The 24,318-nt window shown below is 38.4% G+C and overlaps 1 protein-coding gene across 6 annotated transcripts in view; it reads left to right on the plus strand.

Annotated features, from left to right (window-relative positions):
* Nucleotides 1-24,318, plus strand: part of NTRK2 (neurotrophic receptor tyrosine kinase 2) — a 197,375-nt gene that overhangs the window by 110,201 nt on the left and 62,856 nt on the right. For 5 of the 6 annotated variants that reach the window (XM_064404314.1, XM_064404313.1, XM_064404315.1 and 2 more), the window contains one exon: nucleotides 2,580-2,768. In XM_064404314.1, coding sequence (XP_064260384.1) covers nucleotides 2,580-2,768 — 189 coding nt within the window. Of the gene's footprint in view, nucleotides 1-2,579; nucleotides 2,769-20,230; nucleotides 21,003-24,318 lie in introns of those variants that run through there. The other variant, XM_064404318.1, reaches the window with a different exon arrangement.

Here is a 24,318-nt window from a genome sequence, read left to right on the forward strand (position 1 = left end):
GCTGTCTACTTTTCACCTGCAGCACTTTGCAGTTTATACTGGTTGAAAATAGTAGTTCACCCTACAAAATTGGATCTTGAAGTATTGCAGAATTTATTCAATGAATAGACTGAGTTCCTTAGTCATTATCCCACTTTAACATCTAGAAATGTGTAATGGTCACTTTTCCTTGCCATCACTGCATGTATGTTGGAAGCAAACAATGACAAAAGAGCCTCCTCCTGTGCAGCAGAGAGCAGCATGATTGAAAAGGACTGAAAGACATGCACCTATTACGTTTCAGAGTGGAGAGAATTTCCCTGTTTGCTGTGAGTTAAAGGATTTGATCCTCATACAAAAATATGTTAGTGTAAAAGTATTTTTTCCCAATAAAGTATTAAACAGCCTGGTTTTTTTAAGTGACAAGTAGAAAATCAAAGTTTATAGATGTAAGGATGGTGTCTACCAAAAACTGAATGCAGTTTTAAATGGGTTGCACTCCAAATGTTTGTGCAAACAACCCTTATGCATCTGAAAAATGTGTTGTGACTTAGCATAAGTATTGGCTGGGCCCTCTGAGTGGCCCATTCCCACAATTTGTTAGGCTCTGCCCTTCATTACAGAAATTTTTACCAAAAATTCTTTATCCGGGCGTCTTTCCCAGTAGAGTCAATCATGTGAGGATCTGAGTGATCAGTAATGACAAAACTAGCCTTGGTATGAGTATTTCACTTGATAAATTGCAAAGATCTAGGCTTTACTTACATTTGTCAACAGCAACTTTCCCATGAAGTGCCAGGTATTTGAAAAATTACTTCTAGTGTTTCAGGCTGGGGGGGGAAGTACTTTTTCAAACTATGAGAACGTTTCCCTCATGCGCCATTAAACAGCTGGGGAGAAAGAAAAGCTAGACAGGGGTGTGAATATCCTTGTGTCTCAAAATATAGGGTTGAATAGCCGCATGCCGGGATATTTAAGTTTTATGGCTGTGAGCCGGATGCATAATGATGAAGTAGTTTTGTTAATGATACAGTGAGCCACAGAAGACCAGGAGTTTCTTTAAAGCTGCCTTTTCTTTGCTGTGCTTGGGACTGTCCTTTTTCTCATCTGGTTCTTCAGCTGTATGTCTGCTACGGTGGATCCCACTTGTCTTCTCTCATGTCCTCAGTAATGTGCATACAGAACCTGCTGGTCTCTCCTCTGCATTTCCTATCTCTCCTGCAGACACAGCTGCCGTCTACGTGGCTGGTTACTCAGCTCTGTCTTGCCTCTACAGTGTGCCTTCTGTCCCATCTAAAACTCAGTCTGGGAGTCCAGCATGTTGCATTTGGGTGACTTGGACTAAACACAGCTTTTTATTGTCCTCAAGATCTTCTCTTCTGCCCCATTCTTCACGGGAACATTTGCTCAAGCTGTTGCTGCTGCCCAAAGGCTAAATGCAGTTGGCTGAAGATGCTATTTTAGGATAGGCACTTACAGAGGGTGATTTTTTCCATCTCTTTCTAGCATTGTCTTGTGATTGTTACAATTAAAATATGTGAATGTCATCCCATTAACATTAGTTAATGTGGATGGAGAATGAAGTGAAATGTGTGTGATCTCTTCAGTCCTTCAGTCAGGACATTATGCAAAATATCTTTGCTGCTTAATGGTGCTTCTGGTTTTCTAAAAGTGGAAGAAGTAATGTGTAATTTAAGTGACAGGGTTAGATGTCAAGAGTTGGAATGTCATCTGTGCTGATTTACTGCTAGTTCAAAGGCTCCTGCAGTTCACAGAAATGGGACACTGTGCTAAGAATATTTTTTAAAAATCCATTTACAAGGTTTTATCTGTGTGGCACTTTCATTAAAAATACAAAGCATGGAGTGAAAACAAAACAAAAACTATCACTGGATTACCGTTCACAATAGACTTTTTTCTGGAAAGTGACTAGATTCATATATGGACTGGGGAACCAGTAGGATGTGCCCCTGGACAGGATGAGCCTCTCTGCAGTAACTGCAGGTTTTACTCCTCTATTCTTCTCAGCATCTTCTCTGTACCTCTGGAACTATGCAAATTGTTCCCTGGATTTTTGCCCTGAACCATGTTTCTTTCAGAAATTAGCAGCTTCCCACATCAGGATGAGCTCATTTGCTCAGTGTCTTTTTTCTTGTTGTAATGCCGGGTAGGGCAGGCATTCCCTGGATTTGTGATGTTACTGCTGTGTGCTTCAAGTAGGGCATAAGGTAAAAAAGTTAATGTGCATATTCCATAGCTTATTTCTGAGAATTACAAAATTATTTCAACAAGTTTTGAGACGTTGCACAGTGACAGACTGTGCTGAACACCAACATTTACTCCAGGTGATGTACCAGTACAAAAACTTGTTTTGATTCCAGTTCCTAATGGACAAAAAACCACTGTTCTCCATCTGCACCCAGAGATACAAAATTTTTGAAGTAAGGTCAACAAGGCACACAAAGAGAGCTGTTGACTGTAGGAATGGAGGACAACTGGCCAAAACTTTAAAAAAAAAAAAAAAAGAAAAGATAAATTACTCATGTGAGGGAAGAGAACCATACACTGGGTTACAAGAAAATCTTTGTTTCTAACTCTAGGTCCTTCTTCAGTCATCAGCAATGACGATGATTCAGCCAGTCCTCTCCACCACATCTCAAATGGCAGTAACACTCCATCTTCTTCTGAGGGGGGTCCTGATGCAGTCATCATTGGGATGACAAAGATTCCTGTAATTGAAAACCCGCAGTATTTTGGAATTACCAACAGTCAGCTCAAGCCAGATACCTGTAAGTACAAACAACTCTCTGTGTTTCAATCATTCATTTTACCTGTGCAAGTGTTGTGGCTCCTTAACAGAACCAGCAAAACAAAATACTCTAAATTCCTGGGAGTGGAATGGTGGGGTTAAAATGTGTGCTATTTACTAAAGGTACATGGGATGAACTGCTTTACCTCTGTCTAAGCCAAATTCAGCCCTTGTGACAACGCAATGAAGTGAGCAGTGTTGTGCTCATACCCTGACCCATATTTTCATCAAAGTTACTGGTAGTCTTTCCATTGATTTCAGTGGTCTTTGGCCAGTCCTGTGCACTGAATGTATTCTTGGGAGAAAATAGATCTTGGATCAGAAGCAAAAGTCAGTATTGTTACATATGCACTGATCATATCAACATCACCAGATCATATCATGATATCATATTAATATAACTTAACTTTCAAATCTGAGTATTTGTAAAGTTGTAAAAATTGTAAGGGTTAAGTCTTCAGTTCTTGTAATTTCTTTGTACAAATCAACCCCCACAGACAGAAATTGTTTTAAATGTTTAAAAGCAGAGCAGAAGAGAAGAAGGTTGCATGATGGACAATATGTATCCCCTACAAATTCTTTCATATTCAGTTAGTAGGAAGTGAAATGTGAAAAAATATGAAGAGCTAAACATATTGAACTATGAAGAGTTAAAAAAAAAATCACTTACTTCAGATGCTACTTTTCAAACATAGTAATAGTTTCAGAGTTAAACATGTGACAAGCTGGGGTTTGAACCAGTAGCATTAATGTACATAGCTGAAAAAATACATAAAGGATATTGTGATAAATAATAACTTCACAGCTTACTATTTCTCATCAGGACACTAAATTCTCTAAGTGTTTCAGAGAAGGTTGTTCTGAAGTGTCACTGGAAATCTCAGTTTTTTCTCTAGAAGTCAGTCTAGAGTTTCCAGTATAATTAGTGACACTGGGCTTGCAACTAAGGGACACTACATCCTGTCTGTATCCTACCCTGAAAGATATCACTTTCTAGCACAAACTGTAGCATAGGAGCTTACTGTCAAGGTTGGAAGCCTTTGCCTCCAACTTTACAAAACTTAAATGCTGTAACAAAAATAATTTTTGACCTGTGCATGTCAGCATGCATGCATGACATGAATGCATAACTTCTAACGCTGTAAAAAAAGACTGATGCTGAACTACCCACTTACCTTGTGAATATTAATGCTTATTTAGATCCAGATTGTTACATTAAGCACAGTCCCGAAGGATGGTCCTGCAACAAGAGGTCTTTTTCTGCCTTTTTATTGTACATCCCTGATGTTCACTATTACTACAGTTTTTTTTGTGTGGGGCTGTTTTGTGGCTAGAAATGCTATATTACCTCTTATACCAGTGGACAACAGTCTGAATATGTAGTGAGATCACAAGGAAATCACTGAACTGGTGACACATGAGAAAAATGTTATACAGATGCATTCTGATTAGAACACTAATTTTTCTTGTGAAAAATAGAAGCTGCTAAAGAATCATAAATGGGCAGCATCCCTAGTAGCACTCTCGATGCTTTTAAACATGAGGCTACTGTATCTCTGTTTCCAGCTGCACTAGACAATTTTAATTCTTTAAATAAACACCAGTAACTGCAGAATTTTTAACATCAGCATTAATGTTGAAGCAACATACCTGCTCTTCGGGAAAAACGCAAACTGAACTAAAATACAGAATTCTCTCACATTTAGTAAACTGCACATTAAGTACAGACGCATTAAATCATGGCTGAGTTGTGTTAAGTAGATCCTGATCCTAAAAATACATAAGTCTGTATTTGGTTTTCTGTGCTGCAATGAAACCCACATGGTGTCAGGGAAATTAATCACAGTACATGAACTTCAGTTGGTGTATAAATGCTTGCAGGATATGCTTCAGGACTTTGCTGTGGTGCTCTGGGGAGGTCTGAGGGGTTCATTCTCTGCATTCTGCCACATTGCCACTGTGGTCCCATTCTTTGTGTTTTGGTGGTGGGGTGGTTGTGGTGATTTTGCTTTAGCAAAGAGAATCAGGTAAATTATGGTAGTGTATAAACCAAGGCAGATTTGTTCTAGCACACTGAGCATCTATCCAATAACAAAGTGTAATTAAATTGTCTTGGGCAAAAATGGGCTTCCCAGATATAATGTCACATATGCTCTTTCCTTCTTTCTCAGCTGTTTATTATTACAGAGCTGTGCTTGTCCTTTCTTAACCTGCCAACTTCTTCCTGACTGTGTATATCTGGTATTTATAAAACTCTATCCTAAGTACTTTTGCACCTTATTCCTGTATAAAATAATGCCAGCTTCAAATGTCATATGGTCTCTCATCTCCAGCAAGATAGTTAACAATTTTGTTTATTTCCTCTCTGATCTGTGTTCCATTGTTCACCAGCATTAAATCCAACAATCACTGACAGTCATGCTGGAAAAGGTACTTCTGTATTTAGTGTATGTTGGTCTGTGCATGGAGGTGAGACATCAAGCTAGGTGAAACTGTATGCAGATTGTATTATAGTTTTCACATAAATGAAGCAATACTTTTGCTCTTAGTAGTAAGTGAAGCTTCTTTTTTACTTAATTAGGCCACATTTTGACTTATCTACAGGAAACCATTTCTGAATACAGTGTATCAAGCTTCATTGAAAAGAATTAGCTGTGCATGTGTTTAAAAGAAAATTTAAACATTTATTACAATCAATGTCATTTGAAATCCCATCCCTGTATCTTTTAATTTGGTCCTTTCACTACTGAATAACTAAATCCAAAGAGTGATGACTTCTAAAGAGTCTGTCTCAGGTTAAAAGTTACAGCACTTTCCTCCTCTTAAGATGCAGCATTCAGGGTGGGAAAAGCAAACTGGTGAAGACCAAAGACCCATCAGCTTCAGTGGTCACTCAGTTCCAGTGCTCACTCAGAAGGACTGCATTTCTGTCATTTCAGCACAACATTGGTCTCTACCTTTCACTGATGTAATAGTAGAAGATTCCATCTCCCATTTGGAATTGGCTGATATTTACTGCTTAACTACCAGCATTTCTCATCAGTTCATTCAGCATATGTCTGTCTGACATGCTATCCCAGAGCTCCTGGCTTTTCATTTCCATGCCATGTTCTGTTGCTTGATGCTGGCTGGTGGGTTCATCTGCCACTCTAACACCTTGAATATTTTCACCTTGAAATGATACCGTCTGAGGCATACAGACATGTTTCAGACACCTTCCAGACTTCTTGGGTCCTTTTTGCTTGAAAGCAGAAGGTAGTTCTCATTTGTCAGGTCTTGTCAGAGAGCGAAAATTCTGCTTTCAGATGGGTGAGAAAGAGCCAAAAGCCTGGACATGCTACAGTGCTCTTTGCAGTTAAGCCATTGTAAGCCAGGCACTGGTGTGTCCACCTGCAAACCTCTTGCCTGGGAATTACCAACAAGATTCAGTTGTTCATGTTGAAAATTGAGGCATAACTTTGTAGTGAAGTGACATCACCAGGTCCACGAACCTTGCATGGATGTCAAATCTTGCAAGATTTTTGTCTCCTGAAATCAGCTGGACACTGTAATATCTTGGGAGCATAAATCCTAACCTTTACTAGAGGGTTACCTTCACTAATCTTATAAGTTGTCACGAACCTTAAGATATTTGAGATTTTAATTAATATTATGGTATTTTAAAAACTAATCCTCTACACCTCTTCACTGAAATTGTAGTTGTTGAAGTTATCAGCCAAGACTACCAGATCAGTTGAAAGAGGACAGAAGAAACAAATCCATTTTCTCAAGGAACAGCTATGGACTTTCTTCACCACTTAACTTGCCCTGTACTTGGAATGTATCAGTCCATTACTGCTAGACTTCTGTGATTAATGGTGGAAATGCAGTGTGTAAATAACATGGTTGTGTTGGTAGAAATGTGAAAAGCCAAACCTCAGGAGAGGTCACAAAATGTCAGTGGAAGTGCCCAGGCTGAGATTTTTAGGGCAGAACTTGGATAAGAAATTTCTTGCAGGTGGTTTTGGGATTTTGAGAATCAAACTGGTCTTTGAGCCATATCCCAGTAACTCCCAGCCCTGCCCCACAAAGGCACTGTGGTTGTTTGGGTGCTACTGAAAGGAAGGTTAGAGCTTTGCCCTTTAATGAAGAGGTTTGCAAGCTCACAGTTTCAGGCCCCCTATAGTGGAGAAATAGCTGCACTGACATCAGTTTGCACCTCCCAACTAATCTGTACTTGCCACTCACTCAATTTTGTCAATTTCATTGATTTCAGTGTTGGAAAAGAGCGTACTGTACTGGGCAGGCTTATTGATTAGTCAATGGATAGTTTAGTGGTAAAATGTTTTCAGTGACTAGCCTTATAAATAGCTATTGCATTTCAGATTATATGGTGTGGATTGTGATTTATGGGAAATTTGGGTATATTCTGTTTTTTCTGCATTTTCAGATTCTGTTCTTTCAAGTGTAGGAGTCTGAATATGCAGTTTAGATAATAGCTATATTATTTCTAGTTGGCTTCCATTAGGGAAAGTCTGAAGCTGATTACAAATTGGCAGAAATAATTTTTCTAAAATAATTTTTATTTATTTTGCTGATCTGAAAAAATTAATTTAGCCCATAGTTCCAGTTGCAGAGTAAATTGCTGATTGCATGTGCAGTGCTAATTTTAAAGGCAGAAGTTTTTAGAGCACCCCTCTTTTACCCCTTCTGAGCACTGAACCTTTCAATTTATGCTTAGGAATTTTTGCATTTTAAGGATTGTTGCATAATTAGTTAAGGGTGACATCAATCTTTTTCTGATTTTACTTGTTCTTGAACAATATATTTCTTTTTAACATATGCATAGCCAAATTTTGTGTGCTAGCGCTCTGCTTCAGTCCACCACCTTCTTTAATGAGTTTTGAGGAAGAAAATAAATAGGACAGTTATTCTTATGATTTTATCATGACTCCCATAGTACAGGACTTTTTTTTTTTTTTGTTTTTAAAACCATAGGCCTTAGATTCTGGTGATGATGTCAGATTTCATTTTTGGATAAAAAAAAAATCTGAAGAAAAATTTCAGAATATAAGGCAGAGCCCAGCAGCCTAAGAAAACAGAAAAAAAAAATCTGGATTTTTTTTTTTTTTTTTTTTTTTGTTCTTTTGTTTAGTATATTATTTTTTGGTTTATTCATTACATCCTTTTTAAAATTCAGCTTTGGTTATTTGGGAGCATTTGAACAGAGCAGAAGCATAGGAGTGGGCAGAGCTGGCCCATCTCTTTCACTGTGGGGACACAGCCCTGTCACAACCAGAGCTAGACATTTGGGCCCACTGAGCTGCAGTTCCTCTACCAGGCTGGCTGCAGAAGGGTGCAGCTAGTTGTAGTTCAACCCCCTGTTGTTTTTCACAGCCCTGACCACTCACACCTTACAAGGCAGTCTGGCTTATCTTAATTTTGAAGCATGTTGGCAACCTTCTTCCCAACCCTTGGATCAATACCAGTGAGTCATTCGATACAAAAAAAAAAGACGTAGTTGTCTGTATTTCCAGGGTAGGTGCAACAAAAGGAGGAGCTGTGAACTCTGGTCTGTATTTGTCAGGCATCCTTGTCCCAGGAGTCCCACAGCAGAGCCTGGCACCAGCACATGTTTCTTTGCTGGGTGCTCAAGCTTCACTGCCAGACAGGGACGTGACATCTCTGGTGAAACAAAACCTGCTGGCAAGAATAAAATTCACCAGAGAGTTTCTGTGCTGCAGGGAACTGGCAGGCCTCTGATGCAGAGCAGCATATTTGTCTGTTTCTGGGTGCTGCTCATCCTGCACAGGCAGTGAACTTTGGAAAGTAGCAATGCACAAAATACAGACTGCCTGCAGTGGGTTGTCTCCATCTGACTTTATTCCAGACTGTGTCTGTCACCCTGCATTTTCCTACAGTCCTGAGGAATAGGGGTAATTTTTGCCTAACATTATAAGGTAAGAATTAATCATGTTGGTCCCTGTGCACAGAAGGATTGCCCAAGACAAACACTCTGAGCATTTCCATCTCTTTTGAAAGGCTTTTCTATTTGAGTGACTACAAAAAAAAGGGCTGCTGTAGTGTTTTCTTAGCCAGCTAAGCCCTGAGGCTGGGGATTTTCCATCAACTCCCAAAGCTTGCAGAGCTGAAAATTTATAAGCAGCTCATTTTCCTATAAAAGACACTATGACCTCAGCAGCCAGAATGCAGAGGAGCAAAACTGATGAATCTTAGGAAAATCCAGACTGGGAAGAAAAACCTTTCTGTCCAAGGTGAACTTGTTATTCCTGGCATTAATTGTTGGTTGTGATTGTGAGGTTTAACAAGGCACTCACTTTGGACTCTTCAGATGCTGAAAACTAAAAAAACTTTATATGCTGAAAGACAGGCATGGATGAGGTTGAGATTACAAGGAGGTATATAAAATAGATTTAGTTGTTGTCCTGATACTACTGTCTGTTTCATTTTGGAGATACTTTATTGGCTGAATAAGGATATAAAGATAAATGACGTTTTATGTTATTATTTTAACTTAATACATTTGTAGTTTGACTGCATGTTTTAATCCCTGATTGCAATCACATTAAAAAACATGTGTCTTTACAGTTGTTCATTCAAGTCGCAGGTATGTCAGAAATGGCTGTTGTATATATCAGTGGTGTCTTTCCATTAGTTGCCTTTGACTTTTTTTTTTAACTGGGCAAGAGATTTTTCTCCCAGACCATAGCCTTCTGAGTCTCAAATATTTTTCCCAAGAATGTGATCACTTATTTCCTTTGCCCAACTAATAAAATGTAACAGGGAATAAATGCATTTTAGGGAAATCAGATACTTTTACTCCTTCTGCTCATTCTGAGACTTAATAAACATGCATTTTTTTTGTTTTCCAATCAGATGGATGAATTCTCCAGTAGACAGAAAGCTTCAACTTGAAAAGTGTGGGATTTTACCTCATTAAATTTCAGAATTTGAAAGGAAAGCTTATACTTTTCCTCATGAAGTGTTGAGGTGAACCTGCAGAATCACTTTTTTCCCCAGGATATAACTATTTTTGTTAGTCTTGATCTGTCCTTGAAGTCCATTTATGCCTAATCAAAAAAGGAAGATATCATGCTCTCTGCAAAATATTTGCATTTCATCACACAGAATGTTGTTCTGTGACCCAGATTATTCAGTAAAATATTTTCACTGAAGTCCAGATGCTGGAAAAGCAACTTCAAGAAAGAACAGCTTTGACTCTGATCTCTGTTTTGTGGATAGCGTAAGTGTTTTACCACCTGGAAATAACAGCACATGAAACATACTTCAGGGTAAATAGCAGATGTTACAAGGACATCTGAGCAAAGAAGATCCAAAGTATGCATTTCAACTACATAATATGAGTCAAGACAGTATGAAACTTGCACTCTCAATGAAGTGTCCAGTGTCAAAATTTAGGTGAAGCCTTAAATAAAAGCTTTAAATTGCTTAAATTTGTCAGGTAGACTTCAGATAAGAACACTGTTCTTCCTCAGCAGAGCATTGAAGTACACTGTCTACATTAAGCCCAACTATGGGCTTCAGTCACAGAGCACATTTTATGAAAGATAAGTGAAATTAAACACATGTTCAAACATTCTTTGTAATTAGAGAGAATTATTACTCAAGGTGAGTAAAAGCACCAATGTGGTGCTTTTACTGCAGTGTAGTCTCCATGGCATTGCCACATTCAGTTTATCATTTGATAAAACCTCTGTATCAGAAATACATATAGAGTTTTGTCACCAGAACACCTATCTAAATCTGTAACACGTAAATGACAAATAGCAATTTATATTCTAATGATTAAGTTATGCTTTTAAGGCTCTGCAAACTAGGTTCTATGGGTGATGATTTTATATACAGAAACCTGCATGGGTAGTAATTAAACTGAAAGGGAAAAAAGAAGATAACCCATTCTGAAAACAACCCTGTCATGAGGCTATGCATGGGAGTGGGATTTGGCCTTGGATTTATTTCTTTGTGTTAGTGAAAGTTCTGGCTAAGTGAGAAACACACATCCCAGGGAAGTAAGAATAAAATGAGAAATTTTAAATCTGAGAAATATGTAAGTATGAGAAAGTTAGAAATAAATAGCTTGGTAGCCAAAAGTATTTCATAAACCCTGCTTCTAATATTCTTGAATTCATTACCAAGCAAGTTGCATCATTATTCAGAAACACATTTGTGTAAAAATGCAGTTAGCCCTGAGCATGAACTCAACTAAAGATGAACACTGGGAGAAAGTTATCAGGAATAAAGATACCCACAGTAAGCATTGGTTAAGACAAAAGTAGTATTTATTGCAGTTACAGTGTGATGAGCCATGTTGTTTTTCAGCTGTGTGTAACATCTTCACTGCTCTCACCAGCAGCTGTCTCCTCAGCAATTAAGGTTTTTGGTTCTTTTAGACTGACATCTTAGAGAAGTTTAGCAGTTTGTCTCCTGCAGGACCATGTGGCTGGCTTTGCAAGTCTGCAGATCTGCCACAGGCAGGGAGGCCTGGATGGCCCGTTATGCCTGCAGCCGTCAGAACTCTGAATATATGCATGCCCCTATGATTCTGTGCACAACTGGGGCAGTACTGACTTGCACAGCAGCTCACACCCAGCAGGAGTTCACCTGCTCAGTCTTGTTCCCCCTTTTTGCAACATAATTTGTACTCTGGCTACTAAATTGTACCAGGGAGCTGCTTTCCCCCTGCATCCCACTGGAGATGAATATGAGGGCTGGGCTGCAGAAAGCTTGAGCTTTCAGGTGCTCTTGGATGGTTAATGTCCCAAAGCCTTTTTGTTCTTCAGCCTGTGCAGCTTGGTTATCATATGTTGTGAGAAGCCTTTCCCAGCAAAAATGCCACTGAGGTTCATAAAGTTTATGTTAATTTTGGTTTTGACAGGTTTTTGCTGGGGAGCTCCTCAATGTCTCAGACTTCTCTGCATCTGTTTTACAAGCATAGGGTAGACCAGCAACAAGATGAACCTAACAGACATTTAAAATTTTATCAGAGATAAAATAATAATAATTATTTAAAAATAAAAACCCAGTTGGTAATATTATTAAGTAATCTGTAATGTTCTTAAAATATTTTTTGTCAGCACTAGCTTGTTAATAAACTTCTAAATAGTCTTCTCATGTTCTACAAGATCACTTGGGGAAAATGTAATTTTTTTTTTCTCAGTGGAAGATGTTTAATTACTATGCCCACTTTAATTTAGATATATATATTCTATATAGTAAAGTACCTGAGTTCAGCATGTTTGGGTCATATAAAAACTAGGATTATGTGAGTAGACAATTCTGGGAACGTATTTCCATCATTAGTCAACAGTTGAAATGTATTTTATGATCATTTTTTAGAGCTCTTCCTTTTTCACTTGCCCTTAAGCTAGTTTTCTTTTGATTTGCTGCACAGAAGTAAGAACACCTTTCATTACCCTCTGCTTTCTTGGTTAAGGATGCTGAAGGGACCTCCACTTACTGGCAAATGTCTGAGGGACACAAGGAGAGACAGTCAGTCCTTCAGCTCAGTAGCATTTGGCAGTGAGGGTTGTAGTGGCTTTCTCAGCCTGTGACTGAGCAGAACATTCCACAGAGGGTGGGCTATTGATCTTCAAAGGTCAGAATGTGGAGTGAATTATGAGGCATACAGATCTGGTATGAGGTGAACACTGGATTGGTCTTATCTCTAGTCCATCCATGCCCATAATAATCGAAGACTATTATTTGTAGATTGAGAAGGACTTACCGGGATTGAAGTACAAAACTCCTGAAAATACATGTCAAATAAGCCAAGTCAAAATGCTGCAACAAGGTCTGAAATTCTTAAAAGTTCTCTGGACAAAACATTGTGCCGTACTTATGGCTAGCAACTTGCCTGTTAGCTTTGGGGGCCAATTTAACAACTAAATGGAAAATGTATTGCATGGGAGCAGTTTTTTGCATTTATAAAAAATATGTGGTGTATACATATCAGTTATTTCCTGTTTCTCTATATTGCAACATATCTCTGTCTCTAATAGTCTCTAATACTAATACTCTCTCTAGGGAATTTTTTTTTCAATTTCTGCAGTTGAGGAAATCTACATTCCATTTTTAGGTGTCAGCTAGTCCACGTAATTTTTTTTTTCAATTTCTGTATTTGAGGGAATCTAAATTCCATTTTCAGGTGTCAGCTAGTCCGCTGAAACAGCATTCAGGTGCTAAATAAAACTAAGCAACTGGTTTTCTAAGGAGCCCTAAACAGCTTCAAAGTTTAAAATCTGGTCAAGAGAATTCAGAGGTTTAGTCAGCTTAGTACTTTGGGAAATTCCAGTAAATTATTGCTTCACCTTTAGCTACCTAAATGCCTTTGAATACTGGTTGATGGAAACTACTGAAAGTCAGTAGTTGCACAGGCTGCAGGAAAAGGCTGCAAGAGGATGCAATCATACAATCTCTAGTTTATATAATTTTGAAGGAAAGACAGATTTGACAGAATTTTCAGAATTTTCTACTGCCATTATGAATGAGCCAGAGTTTCAGCTAGAAACTTTCTGAATAAAGCCATTCCCACACAGCAACTCTTATTTCTGACTGTTGCTGATGATTTCTTTAGATGGTTTGGTTTTGGTTTCTTAGGCTTACTTTCCAGGATGTACTTTTTTTTTTTTTTTTTTTTTTTTTTTTTTTTTTTTTTTTTTGGTGCCCACAGCTTGGAAGACCTGTGGCTGACTTAAGAAAAAAACCCCAAGAAATATCTGGAAACAATACCCATCAAGTGCAACATGTTCCACACAAAGTAGGAACAGAAAAAGGGAGAAACAAATGGAAAAGAAACAAAAACTTCAGCTTCAGCTTTTGGCAAAGAAAACACAATAATTACATGTCTGATTTGTTCCAACCGCTTTGCAGGAGGACATGATTTATCCTGTCCCTGTTTTATCCTCATCAGGAGAAAAGCAACAGTTTTGCAGTATTTGCAGACTCCACTCAAGGGAGATGAGACTGAAATAGCAATGGGATTGCCTTCGGACAGAAATTGCCTATGTAGGAAAGCTTGAAAAGCTCCTTCTTGGGTGGTAAACAGCAAGAGAAAAGCTTACACATTAATTCTCCAACCTCTGATTTGGAAGTACCTTGTTACACAGTATTATGTTCTAATGGGTTTGTGGTGCTTTGGTCCATGAAGTTCACTTGTACAACGGCAGGTGTGCAAAGGTGCTGTGTAATTGGGTAAGAATGAAATTATTTGTGTTATCATTGTCCAACAATGCCATTCCTGCTTATGTTGATGGTAAATTCTCACTTCATTTTTCATACTTTATCTGCTCACTTCAGGAATGGACAAATTGCTACAGTGGATCACAGTAGTAAATCTTCTAGTACCTGAAAATGGCAGTACCTATTAGAAGCCTTTCTTCAAAATAAGCATCCAAAAAACCTTAAGTTGTGTATTTCTTTCAAGTCTTCTAACACCTAGAGATTGGTTAATGCTCGGTGACACATTGATGTCCTTTTGTAAATACTAACCCTGTCTAATAAACAAGCAGATATTCCCTGATTACTATGCAACACCTTCCCTGGCATTAACAGCAACATATTTATATCCTTCTATGGCTGAAACACTCAGGACCAGGAGAGCAGAGAATAGAGATCAGAAGCAGCTGTAAGGCCAGAAGGTCAGAGATCACCCACAGCCATTGCAGCAGAGAGCTGATGCTCGTCTGTCCTGGTAGGTAAAGATGTATTAGGAAGATCAGGAATGATTAGTGTCCTGCACTCAATGCAATCACAGCCTTTAGTTCTGCCCCGAGGGCTCTGAACCCCCACAGTATTCACAAAGTAAATGGCACTTGGAGAAGTGGCAATGGAGAGTGGCACCCCATCTGTAGCAGGACAAGCAGAGGCAAGTTTGCAGTTCCTCAACTTCGGCAGCCCAGGGCTGACTGCAGGCTGACTGCAAGTCACATCAGTTCTGTGGCCACTACTGGGCAGGGTGGATTAGTGGACTGGACTCCTTCAGATGCCATAGCCAGCACCAGCATGAAGCTCAAAAGCTCTGTGGTCAACTCAGCCTGGCAGGAAAGGGCCTTTCGGCCTTGTGCCCACCCCTGAGAGGAGACGTCAGTGCATTTTTTAAGTGAGGTGTAGTTTCAGACACAGTAAATCACAGTTCTCATCCGGAAGATGTGGTATAGGAGCACAGACTTAAGACTCAAATTCACAGAGAACTTATTGGAGAACACATTTCCTTTTTGTCTTAGCTTTTTTACCTGAAGAGGAAGATGACTATTTCCCAACTTGCTAAAGGCTTTTGCATGATGCATTCTAATGTAGCATATATATCCTTGCTGGAAATGGTTTCCCACATTTACCATGAGGTTGAATTGCACTTTAAAGTTACAGTTTTTTGCCTCTCTTCATGGCACCATTTTAGAGAACCCTGAAATTGTAGCACACTGAGGAAAAAACACAGTGCAAAACAGAGAATATATTTTAGTAATCATAGAATCATTAAGATTGGAAAAAAACATCCGAGATCATGAAGTCCAACTTCTGACTGAATGAGGAAGATGAGAAGATTCAACTTTTCTTTGCAGTGATAGCTTTCCTCAAGAGGTCCAATCCAGAATTGATTTCCCATTTTAACCAACATGAGTCTTTCCTGCCTATTGATCTCTGTGTGTTTTGAGATTGGCCTTAACATCTGAAACAGGGTTGTGGTAAATGGCAACATTAAACAAACTGGTAAGAGATTTATTCTGGACTGGTAGGTTTCTTTTTTTGACTGCAAAACAGTGTGTTTTCAAGACAGAGCAAAGCACGCAGGTGTTCATTGCTCCTGCAGAAGACAGCTTTGCCATCTCAACCTTGCAGCTTGTGTTTATTGACAGAACATGTACACAGTAATACATACAGCACTTTCTATGGGAAAAACACATAAAAGCGTTGTACGTTTTTTATAACAATGGAGAAAATGTGTACAGAGAAATGCTTGTGGGTTTTGGTTTTTTTTTGTCTCCTCTTGGGATGGAGTTCCTGCCTCTGTTTGCCATAGTTATTTTTCATCATATAAAAAGGACTGTGTCCACCCACAGCGAGCTCTTGGCCTCATCAGACCAGTCATACATCCCATACAGATGTCTGCAAAAGCTTTTAAGAAACATTGTTATGCTTTCTGTGGTGTTTCTCTATAAGAATACTATATACAGTCATGCATGTTAAAATCCACAGTGTTCATTAGCTAAAGCATCTCAAGAGATGAGTTTTAATTTTTAAGAAGGAAGAACAATTATTTGAATGGAAATGCAGTCTCAGGAAAGATATCAATCCTAGGTTTAAATCTTTCCTAGATCTTGACACTCTTGTGATAAGGAAAGGAAATCCTGGTTCACAAGCTAGGATACAAACCCTCCATGGTCACAAGCTGCCCATTATTCCCTACTCTGCTTACTGGTTGAAATTCTGAGGCTGTGTCTGTGCAGACCTGGACTTTGAGTTTTGCATGGCATATTAGCTCTCTGGGTAGTCAGTCTAAGACAGCCATAGATCAAAGCCTATTTGGACATATTCAAACCAAACCCAGATACTACTGTTCTTTGTATTTGGAATTAGCTTTTGGGTTGTTGCTTTTAAGTAAATTAATGAGCCATTTTATACTGTGCAAGCTAAGCATTTCTGCATTCAGAAATTCAGATACACTTGGATTATTGAGATTTTTTGTGTTTGTTGTTAAGTTGTGCAAGCTGTAGGAGGACTGTAAGTAAAATCACACTTTTGAACAGTTACTGTGATCTAGAGAAGGTTGATAGTTTGATTCATATGACACAATAGTTTCTTCTCCCTGACTTTTCAACCCAATGAAAGGTGGGGGAGCAAAGCGTTAGGGAAAAATAATGTAAAGACTTATGAAATGAACCCTGTACATGAATACAAAAATATGAAGTATGCTATTACATTTTATGGCAAAATTATAGAACAAAAGAAAGTCAATGAGAACTCTAACATTTTGGTTTACCTTTAACAGGCAGCTGCTCCATGTTGGCAGAACACGGTATATGTCCTTAGGCTTTGCTACTGGGAATAATGCCCATGTTACAAATATGAAGAAAAAATCTTATCTTTAGGTGCTATTTAAGCCAGCAAGCACCTTAAGGTTGATCCTGGTGTCATAAATATAAACTGCAAGAAACAATTACTGACAAAACTAATTAGACTGGACAAAACTGAACCAACATCACAAAGATGCAGCAGATATAAATCATGCTCAGACAATAGGGAAAGGAAAATACAAAATCCTATGACTCGCACCCAAGCAATAACCAGAGAGGGCTGTGGTAAGAAGTAGCACTCTAGGAGACAGCAAAGTCTACAGATTTTTACTCCTAAACCGAAAGAAGGAAGGAGAGAATGGGGGAGGAGAAAGGAAATAAAAGATAAGCAAGACAAAGGGTAGGCCTGTTGTCAATTTACTATGATGAAACCAATGTTTTCCAGCTGTACTTATTCAAACTTAACACAATTACAATTACTACCTACCTTGTTCTCCATGGTTTCAGGATTAGGATTAAGAAAGCAAAATGATTTAGGAAAGTAGTCTTTGCTTTTGATACATCACCTGACTTGTTAAACACACAGTGTTTGATTAAGGATTGTCTAATTGCCTTTCACCAGGCCAGTAGGTTCATTAAGTTTTGCAGTTTTGCTGTGTTTCATCCCAACAGCTGACTGGGCTGGTCAGGTTGAGAAGGGAATTTACCCACACTCCTCTGTACCCCAAGTAAAGAGAACTGGAGGTTGGTGTGGCAGGGCATTGTAACTGTGGCTTTAACAGTTTGTTGACTTCCTTTCATAGCTGTTAAACTGATTTTATTGCTTCTCTATATGTTCAGTAGAGGTATTGTATTATGGTCATAATTATAAATATCTCAGATCTTTGGGGAGTGTGAAAGGATCAATAGAATACAAGACCAAAAAAAAAAACAACCTCTTCTAGATCACTTTTTGTTTCTGTATCGGTCTGTGCCCCCCACCTCCAGGCCCCAGATTCTACTTATGCTGCTGGAGATACAAGGAGGAAGATTGCTAGGATGCTGGGAGAAGGGAAATGTAACAGCCGTGCATGCTATTATCAAAGGGTCTGAGTATTCAAGAGGTGTCCTAATTTACATTGGCTGCTGAAAAGCTGAAGAACTATTCTTCAGATTTTCTTTTATTAGGAATATTGATATAACAGCACCATCCTTACTGAAGATGATATGGCCCATCATAATCCAAATGCTGAGTTCTAGCACAAAAATACTGTTGCATGCAAAACTTTTTCAATTCCAAAGGATTGGTAGATAGTCTTTGCAGTAGCATAGGAAATAAAATGCAGAATCCCTCTTTCATTATTATCATTTTGCTCAGCCTGGGGGAGATTTTCAGAGCAATTTCTTTTAAGTCACAGAACTCAGATCAGAATGTAAAGTTGGTCAACTGGGAGTCCACATTGGTAGAATGAGGAAAATAGTCAGTGGAGCAATGTCCTCCGATGTGCTCCACTCCAGCACAGCTCCTGTGTGAGACTGGCAACTAGTTCTACATCTGATGGCAGCCTTGAAAGTGTGGTCCCACCATCATAACGCAAAGTGAGATGAAGCCTTTACCAACCACCTTGTACTGCCAGAATAATATAGCCTTTACTGAATTATTCCATCTTCTGTAAAAGTCCTTCCCCTCCAGAGCTCCAGTAGTAGCTGAGATTTTAAATGCACAGAAGTAAAGCTGTTCAAAAATAGAATTTTCCTCCCATGGGAGATTTCAGCATTTTGAGATTATTTGCTGCTTTAAAATATAAGAGAAAGCAGAGGGAACTTGGTTTGTTTCAAGTTTCAACTTGAACTGTTGAAACAGAAAAATACAATCTTCAATAAAATTTAAACAAGTTGGTATTTTAAATTTTTTTTTAATATTTCAATTTGTGAAAATAATTCAAAAATGTGGGTAAGAGTGTTTTTGTGCGTGCTTGTCTGGGGGAGGGAAAGGATTTTTCCATTTTGGAATGTTAAATTTGTTTCTTTGTTTTAGAAAGCAAAAAGATAACTCGAAATCACCAAATATTCTAAACTTTATTTTACATCATTAATATTTTTCAATTATTTTTTTTACTAGCTTTATGCTAGAATTAATACTATAGGAATCAAAATTTTGAATGTCCTGACCAATATTTAATTAATATTACTATATTTTCTTTCATTCCTACATCTGTTTCCATTAATTTTCTTGTTGAACTTATCTGATAAGGGACTCTAAAGGACAAAAAGTTGTATGTTACTGCAAGTGATATCCATCAAGTCCAAACCTTATTAGATTAAAAGGTGAAACTCCACTGAAGTCAATGGAGCTTTAAATGTTGGTACCACCAGAAAATTTGACCCATGGAATGCACTTGCACTGTCATATTTTGAATGCTTTTCATTTTCATGACAGACATTACTAAAGGAGTCTCTTTTCAAACACTTATGCATCTATTAATTTAAAAACCCGTTTGATCAGAGAGGTCAAAAGCTCTTCTCACCACCATAGGAAATCCACGGAAATTTCAGCTTTCTGAAATACCACAGGTATCCAACAGCATTAAAATATTAATGATTTTTTTAGGTTTTTCTTTTTAACCATGCTTTTTTTTCATGAATCAAAAGTGGTGGAATTTAATTGTTTTTTAATTGGAAGGGCAAGCACTCCAGCAGGAAAAATGTCACATTAAAATCAGATTACTTCCAACTAGTCCATAGAAAAAATTCCCCTAGTGAAATGGCCTGATCCCTGATGGCTTTTTATCACTAATGTCATGCTATAATACCATTTTTATACTGTGTTTCTGGCAATTTTCAGTATTATCTACACAGAAAATAGATTGCAGATCTCCTACAAAAGCTCAGTGTTTTTCCTATTTGGCTATACAGTAAAGCTGGAGTTTTCCCTCCTTGCCTTATGTTGATATTTTTCTTTAAAAATAGAAAATAATGAAATCACTTGGTATTATTTCCATACATTACTTTAGACTCCCATGGTCCAAACAAGACCTCACTGTGCAAAGCACTGGGGATTCTGCAGGTGCACATAACCCTTGCCTGAAGAGCTTTTGGGCTATGGCCCCACTCCTGTAACCTGGAGCTACTTGGTTGTCCAGTGGGCAGGTTACAGGCCTGGGGCTTCACGCACAGGGTGACGAACGGGGAAAGGATTGGTTGTCCTGCCTGTATGAGCAGGAACTCCCAGTGATTAAATCCTTTGCCCTAGATTACACTGGAAATCTGTGTCTGACCCTGAGGTGGAAGCCAGATATCCTGTGTGGCACTCTCATCCCCTGACCTATCCGTTCTTTCTCCCCACTGTCATGTTGGCTTCCAGCGCAGAAACTTCTAACCAAGGAATTTTCCATTGAGTTCTGCTGCTGATGAGTTTCTTTCTCACCAATAGGTGGAAACTGACAGCCCGGTTTCTCAGGTGACACAAGGAACGGTTCTGCCATCCCAAATGAGGCAGGAAAAACATCACGCAGAACAAGGAATTTTCCATAAGAAACTGTACCATAGCAACTGAAAAAGACGTTGAAGCACATTACACTTTCTCAGCTTGTTGCAACCTGTGCTTTGATGCAACAGGACATCAGAAAAGTGAAGACTTGGGTTTTTTGTTTTTCTTTTCCTCACTTATTTCTTTGGCCAGGAGAGTGATTGTTTTAACTGGTGCTGCTTGATCATAATGAATTTATCGCAAAATTATGTAACCTTTCTACATCTGTCTCCAAAATCTCTGCCAGAGCTTATGTTCTGGCATGCATTGTCATGCTATAGCTGGGGAGGAAGAGGGAACTACATCTGCAAACTTCCATAAGAGATCACAAGCTTCTGAAATTGTAGGATAACTAACAAAATAGTATGCAGAAATATATCCAACAGGCACAGCTGAGCAATATGTGGCATTAAAATAAAGTTGAGTCATTAAGAAGTAGTGATACAGAAGCTAGAAAAAGTTTCTGTCTTTTTTTTCTAAACACATCCCAGATATAATCATATCTGTCTAGTGTAACAGAAAAAAAATCGCTGTGCAGAAAAAAGTGGCTTGTGTTGGTTTGGATATGAACAAATTCTTTCTGTACTAGGCATAGTATTTATGTAAAATATTGCATAAAATCTTTAAGGGAATCTTTGCAGGACAGATGTTTATCTTCCTGAGCAGGTACAAAACACTGTTAAGAATGAAGAAACATGAATTAACAGGACCTAAAATGTTTAAGTGAGAAAATAGGGAGATAGATGTTTAGCACTACTAATTACCTGAGGTCTAGAGATCCTTTGTTTTGAACAGGAGCAGTTTTGTCATCTTCCTTTTTTTTCTATTTTTTAGAGTTCATGCTGCACCCTGCCCGTATTTTATCTCTCCCCTGTGTTCCTACTCACTAAACTCCACAATGTGGGCTACCCTCCTATCCTGTATATCTGCAGATATTAATTACTGAGTGAAAAACTGCAACACATAGCACATTTTCTATGTGTGCACTCTCTTCTTATTCAGACTCACAACTTGTTCAGTTTTGGAGGTATTTCTGTGATAAGACATCCCTTGTTTCTGTGAGACTGTTTGTTTCAGGTTCCCTTCAACGTCAGTGACAAGTCTGTCACTGATTTGGGAATGTTATGTCAGAATACTGAAGAACTGGCCTTGAACTGGACTTGAACTAAACATGCGGGAGAAGGATTTGTCACAACTGTGCTTACCTAGGGCTTTCAGCAAGGTCTTTATGTGAAAGCACAGTTCTTTTTGGACAGTAGCAAGGATAATGCAGATTTTTTTCAACCTGTTTCCTCATAGCTACTGTCCTAGCTTTCAATTTAGTAAATTATGGAGGAAAATATCTTTTAAAATAGTTTTGAGATTTTTCCTAATGATGTTGTTCCAATGCTTAGCTAGAATAGCCTTCATTAGGATGCAATTTACCATTTTCCCCAGTTTCCACAACAACTGGCATTTCAAAAGCTTACTTGGCACAGTATGAAGGCAAATGATACCCATAGCCCCTGTTCAGAAATCTTCATTTGTTTACAGCTATGAAGGTGTAGAAAGAGAGCTATTGCAAGTAGTTTTGAAGTGCTGGTTGTGGCATGTTAATCCCCAAGGACCTGTTTATTTTTGTGGAGGATAGTACATAAAATACTGTAAACTAACAGCATAAAGACGGAAATAAGCAAAGAATTAGGCCACAGCTAGCAACAGATCTCACATTTTTCCTTTGTTCATGGCAAGTTTTTTTCTTTTTTTTTTCTTTTTTTTTTTCTTTTTTTTTTTAATGTGTCTTAAATTAGGGGATGCTGTGGGTTTCTTAATTGCTTTCTTCAGCAGTTTTTCTTTGTGACAGTTAATCTGGAAGAGCCCCACTTGCTTTCCCAGCTCACATGTTGTAAGTGACGATTACTTTCATAGCATACAAGACAAATCTGAATACAATGAAAGAGAAATCATGTTGTTTTAAAATATTTTTTTTCTGAATGTATTGCTGATTTGCTTTATTTTTGAGTGCATTATAATACATTTTAAGGAGACCAGAATCAGTAAAATTACAAGAAAGTATTTATTGCAGTCAAACTCATATCTGAAGACTTCCCAGTTGAGATTTTGAACCTAAGATGGCAGTGAGGAGTTTGTGCCATTGTTTTCAAAATATACCAAGTAAGAATCATGACGAATACATAACTTATGCTTTATAACTTTGTGACACTATTCAAGTAGAAAATAACTAATATTTTTTTTTAATTGCCAGTATTAGGAAACAGCTAGGTATGCATTTCTGGCCTTGTTTTCGTGGTGGGGAAAACAGTCATGTAGGGATTCATTCAGCAGAAGCCTCATAAGAGTTGTTTGCCAAAATGTTTATGATAAATACCTTTTAATCTGTGTGTGTGTGTGTATGTGTGTGTGTGTGTGTGTGTGTGTATCTAGTCTTCAGAAGCAAAAAATGTTGTCTCTGTGTAGTTTCTCTGTAAGGAAAAATGAAAATCAGTAATAGTTATTTTTGCAGTTAGAGCCTGTTATATTCTTGGAACATATGGCTGAATTATCATTCTCTTACTGAAGAAAATGTTACAAGAAGGGAAGAACAAATATGACAAGCAATGTTGAAAGCAATGCACTTTAGTTAGTTTAGTTAGTTTAGAAAGTCAGTTTAGAGTTGTACATGGGAAAACAATAGAAAAACTACCCAACAAATCTTGACATTGGTTTATAAATAATAATGTTCGCTTCTGACCCTTCCTCCTCATTAAAATTCTAAATGACAGGCTAGAAATACAGAGCCCTGAAAATTGCCTAAGGGCTATTCTGTGGATTTTAGACTACCAAAAGGCAAAGTATCCCTCCAGTCTGACAGCAGACTTCAGATATGTCCCTCCTAAAAGCAAGTCTGTGCTTGCCCTCCTGCTGGTGGTGGTCTTGCAGGAGGCAGCAGTTAGCAAACACTGCCCGTAAAGTGGTCTGTTAGGCTACCCTGGTGACATCTTGGCTTAACAACACTCCAGTGTTTTAGCTAAGCACAGGCCAGGAGCTTATCAAGGGACAACACCCATTTCCTTGGCTGCAACTGTCAGTTCAAGCAGCTTAGACAAGAATTCAGCGTTTTTGCTGGTAACAGTAAAAATCATGGCAATTTTTACCATTTCCTTTACTGGTAAGCACGCGGGGTACTCTGCCATTTCAGTGCAACAAATATAGCAGCTGTTTGTGTTGGTTACTGCTGCTTAAAATGTTTCCCGGGTTGGTGAATACATAGGCAAACTGGTAGTTGTTGCTCTGGGGGAGAACTTGAACTTCAGGAGGGAGGTGAGAAAAACCCTACATTTTGCCTATCTTACTTCTGCGCAGGCTAAAGTTGCTGTAAATATCATGGTGTACAGTAGTTGGAACAAAACAGTTTTGTTTTTTAAGAGCAGTAGTCATATAGATACTGGATGAGAAAAGAACCTTTCTGGTCCATGTGTTTCTGGTGTCTTGCAGAGACTGCCAGAATTACATTTGCATTAATTTCAGTCTACAACTAGAAGATTCAACCGAAAGTACTTTCCAAATATAAAGAGCACAGGGGATAAAAAGGACTATGATTACAACATCTATTAAGCTTTTACAGAATATCGTATGTATATACTAGTTATCAACATAAAATGAAGTGGTACTAATTGGGCAAAGCTGCCAACTCAGTCTTGTTATAAGTGTAACAATCTTCCTTAGGTCACGTTCATTATACTGACATTGTATGTCAGACCTTGAATAAAGTTCATTCAGCCGTTTCTGCTGTTCTTCTTGTTTGCCCTGCTATGTATATGTGCTGCTATCAGTGAAAGTTCATGTTTCAGCAAAGACTGGGTCTGTGTGCTTTGGGAAATATATGTCTCAGGTGTCTGCCCAGTGGCCACTTCTCCAGCAACAGCATGACTGTGGGAGGGCATCCTTTGATCAAATCACGCCTGGTGTTTTCCTCATTCATGAAAATTGACTGGAACAAAATGTTCAAAGCC

The sequence above is a fragment of the Passer domesticus genome, chromosome Z (genome assembly GCF_036417665.1).
Source record: "Passer domesticus isolate bPasDom1 chromosome Z, bPasDom1.hap1, whole genome shotgun sequence".
NCBI lineage: Eukaryota > Metazoa > Chordata > Aves > Passeriformes > Passeridae > Passer > Passer domesticus.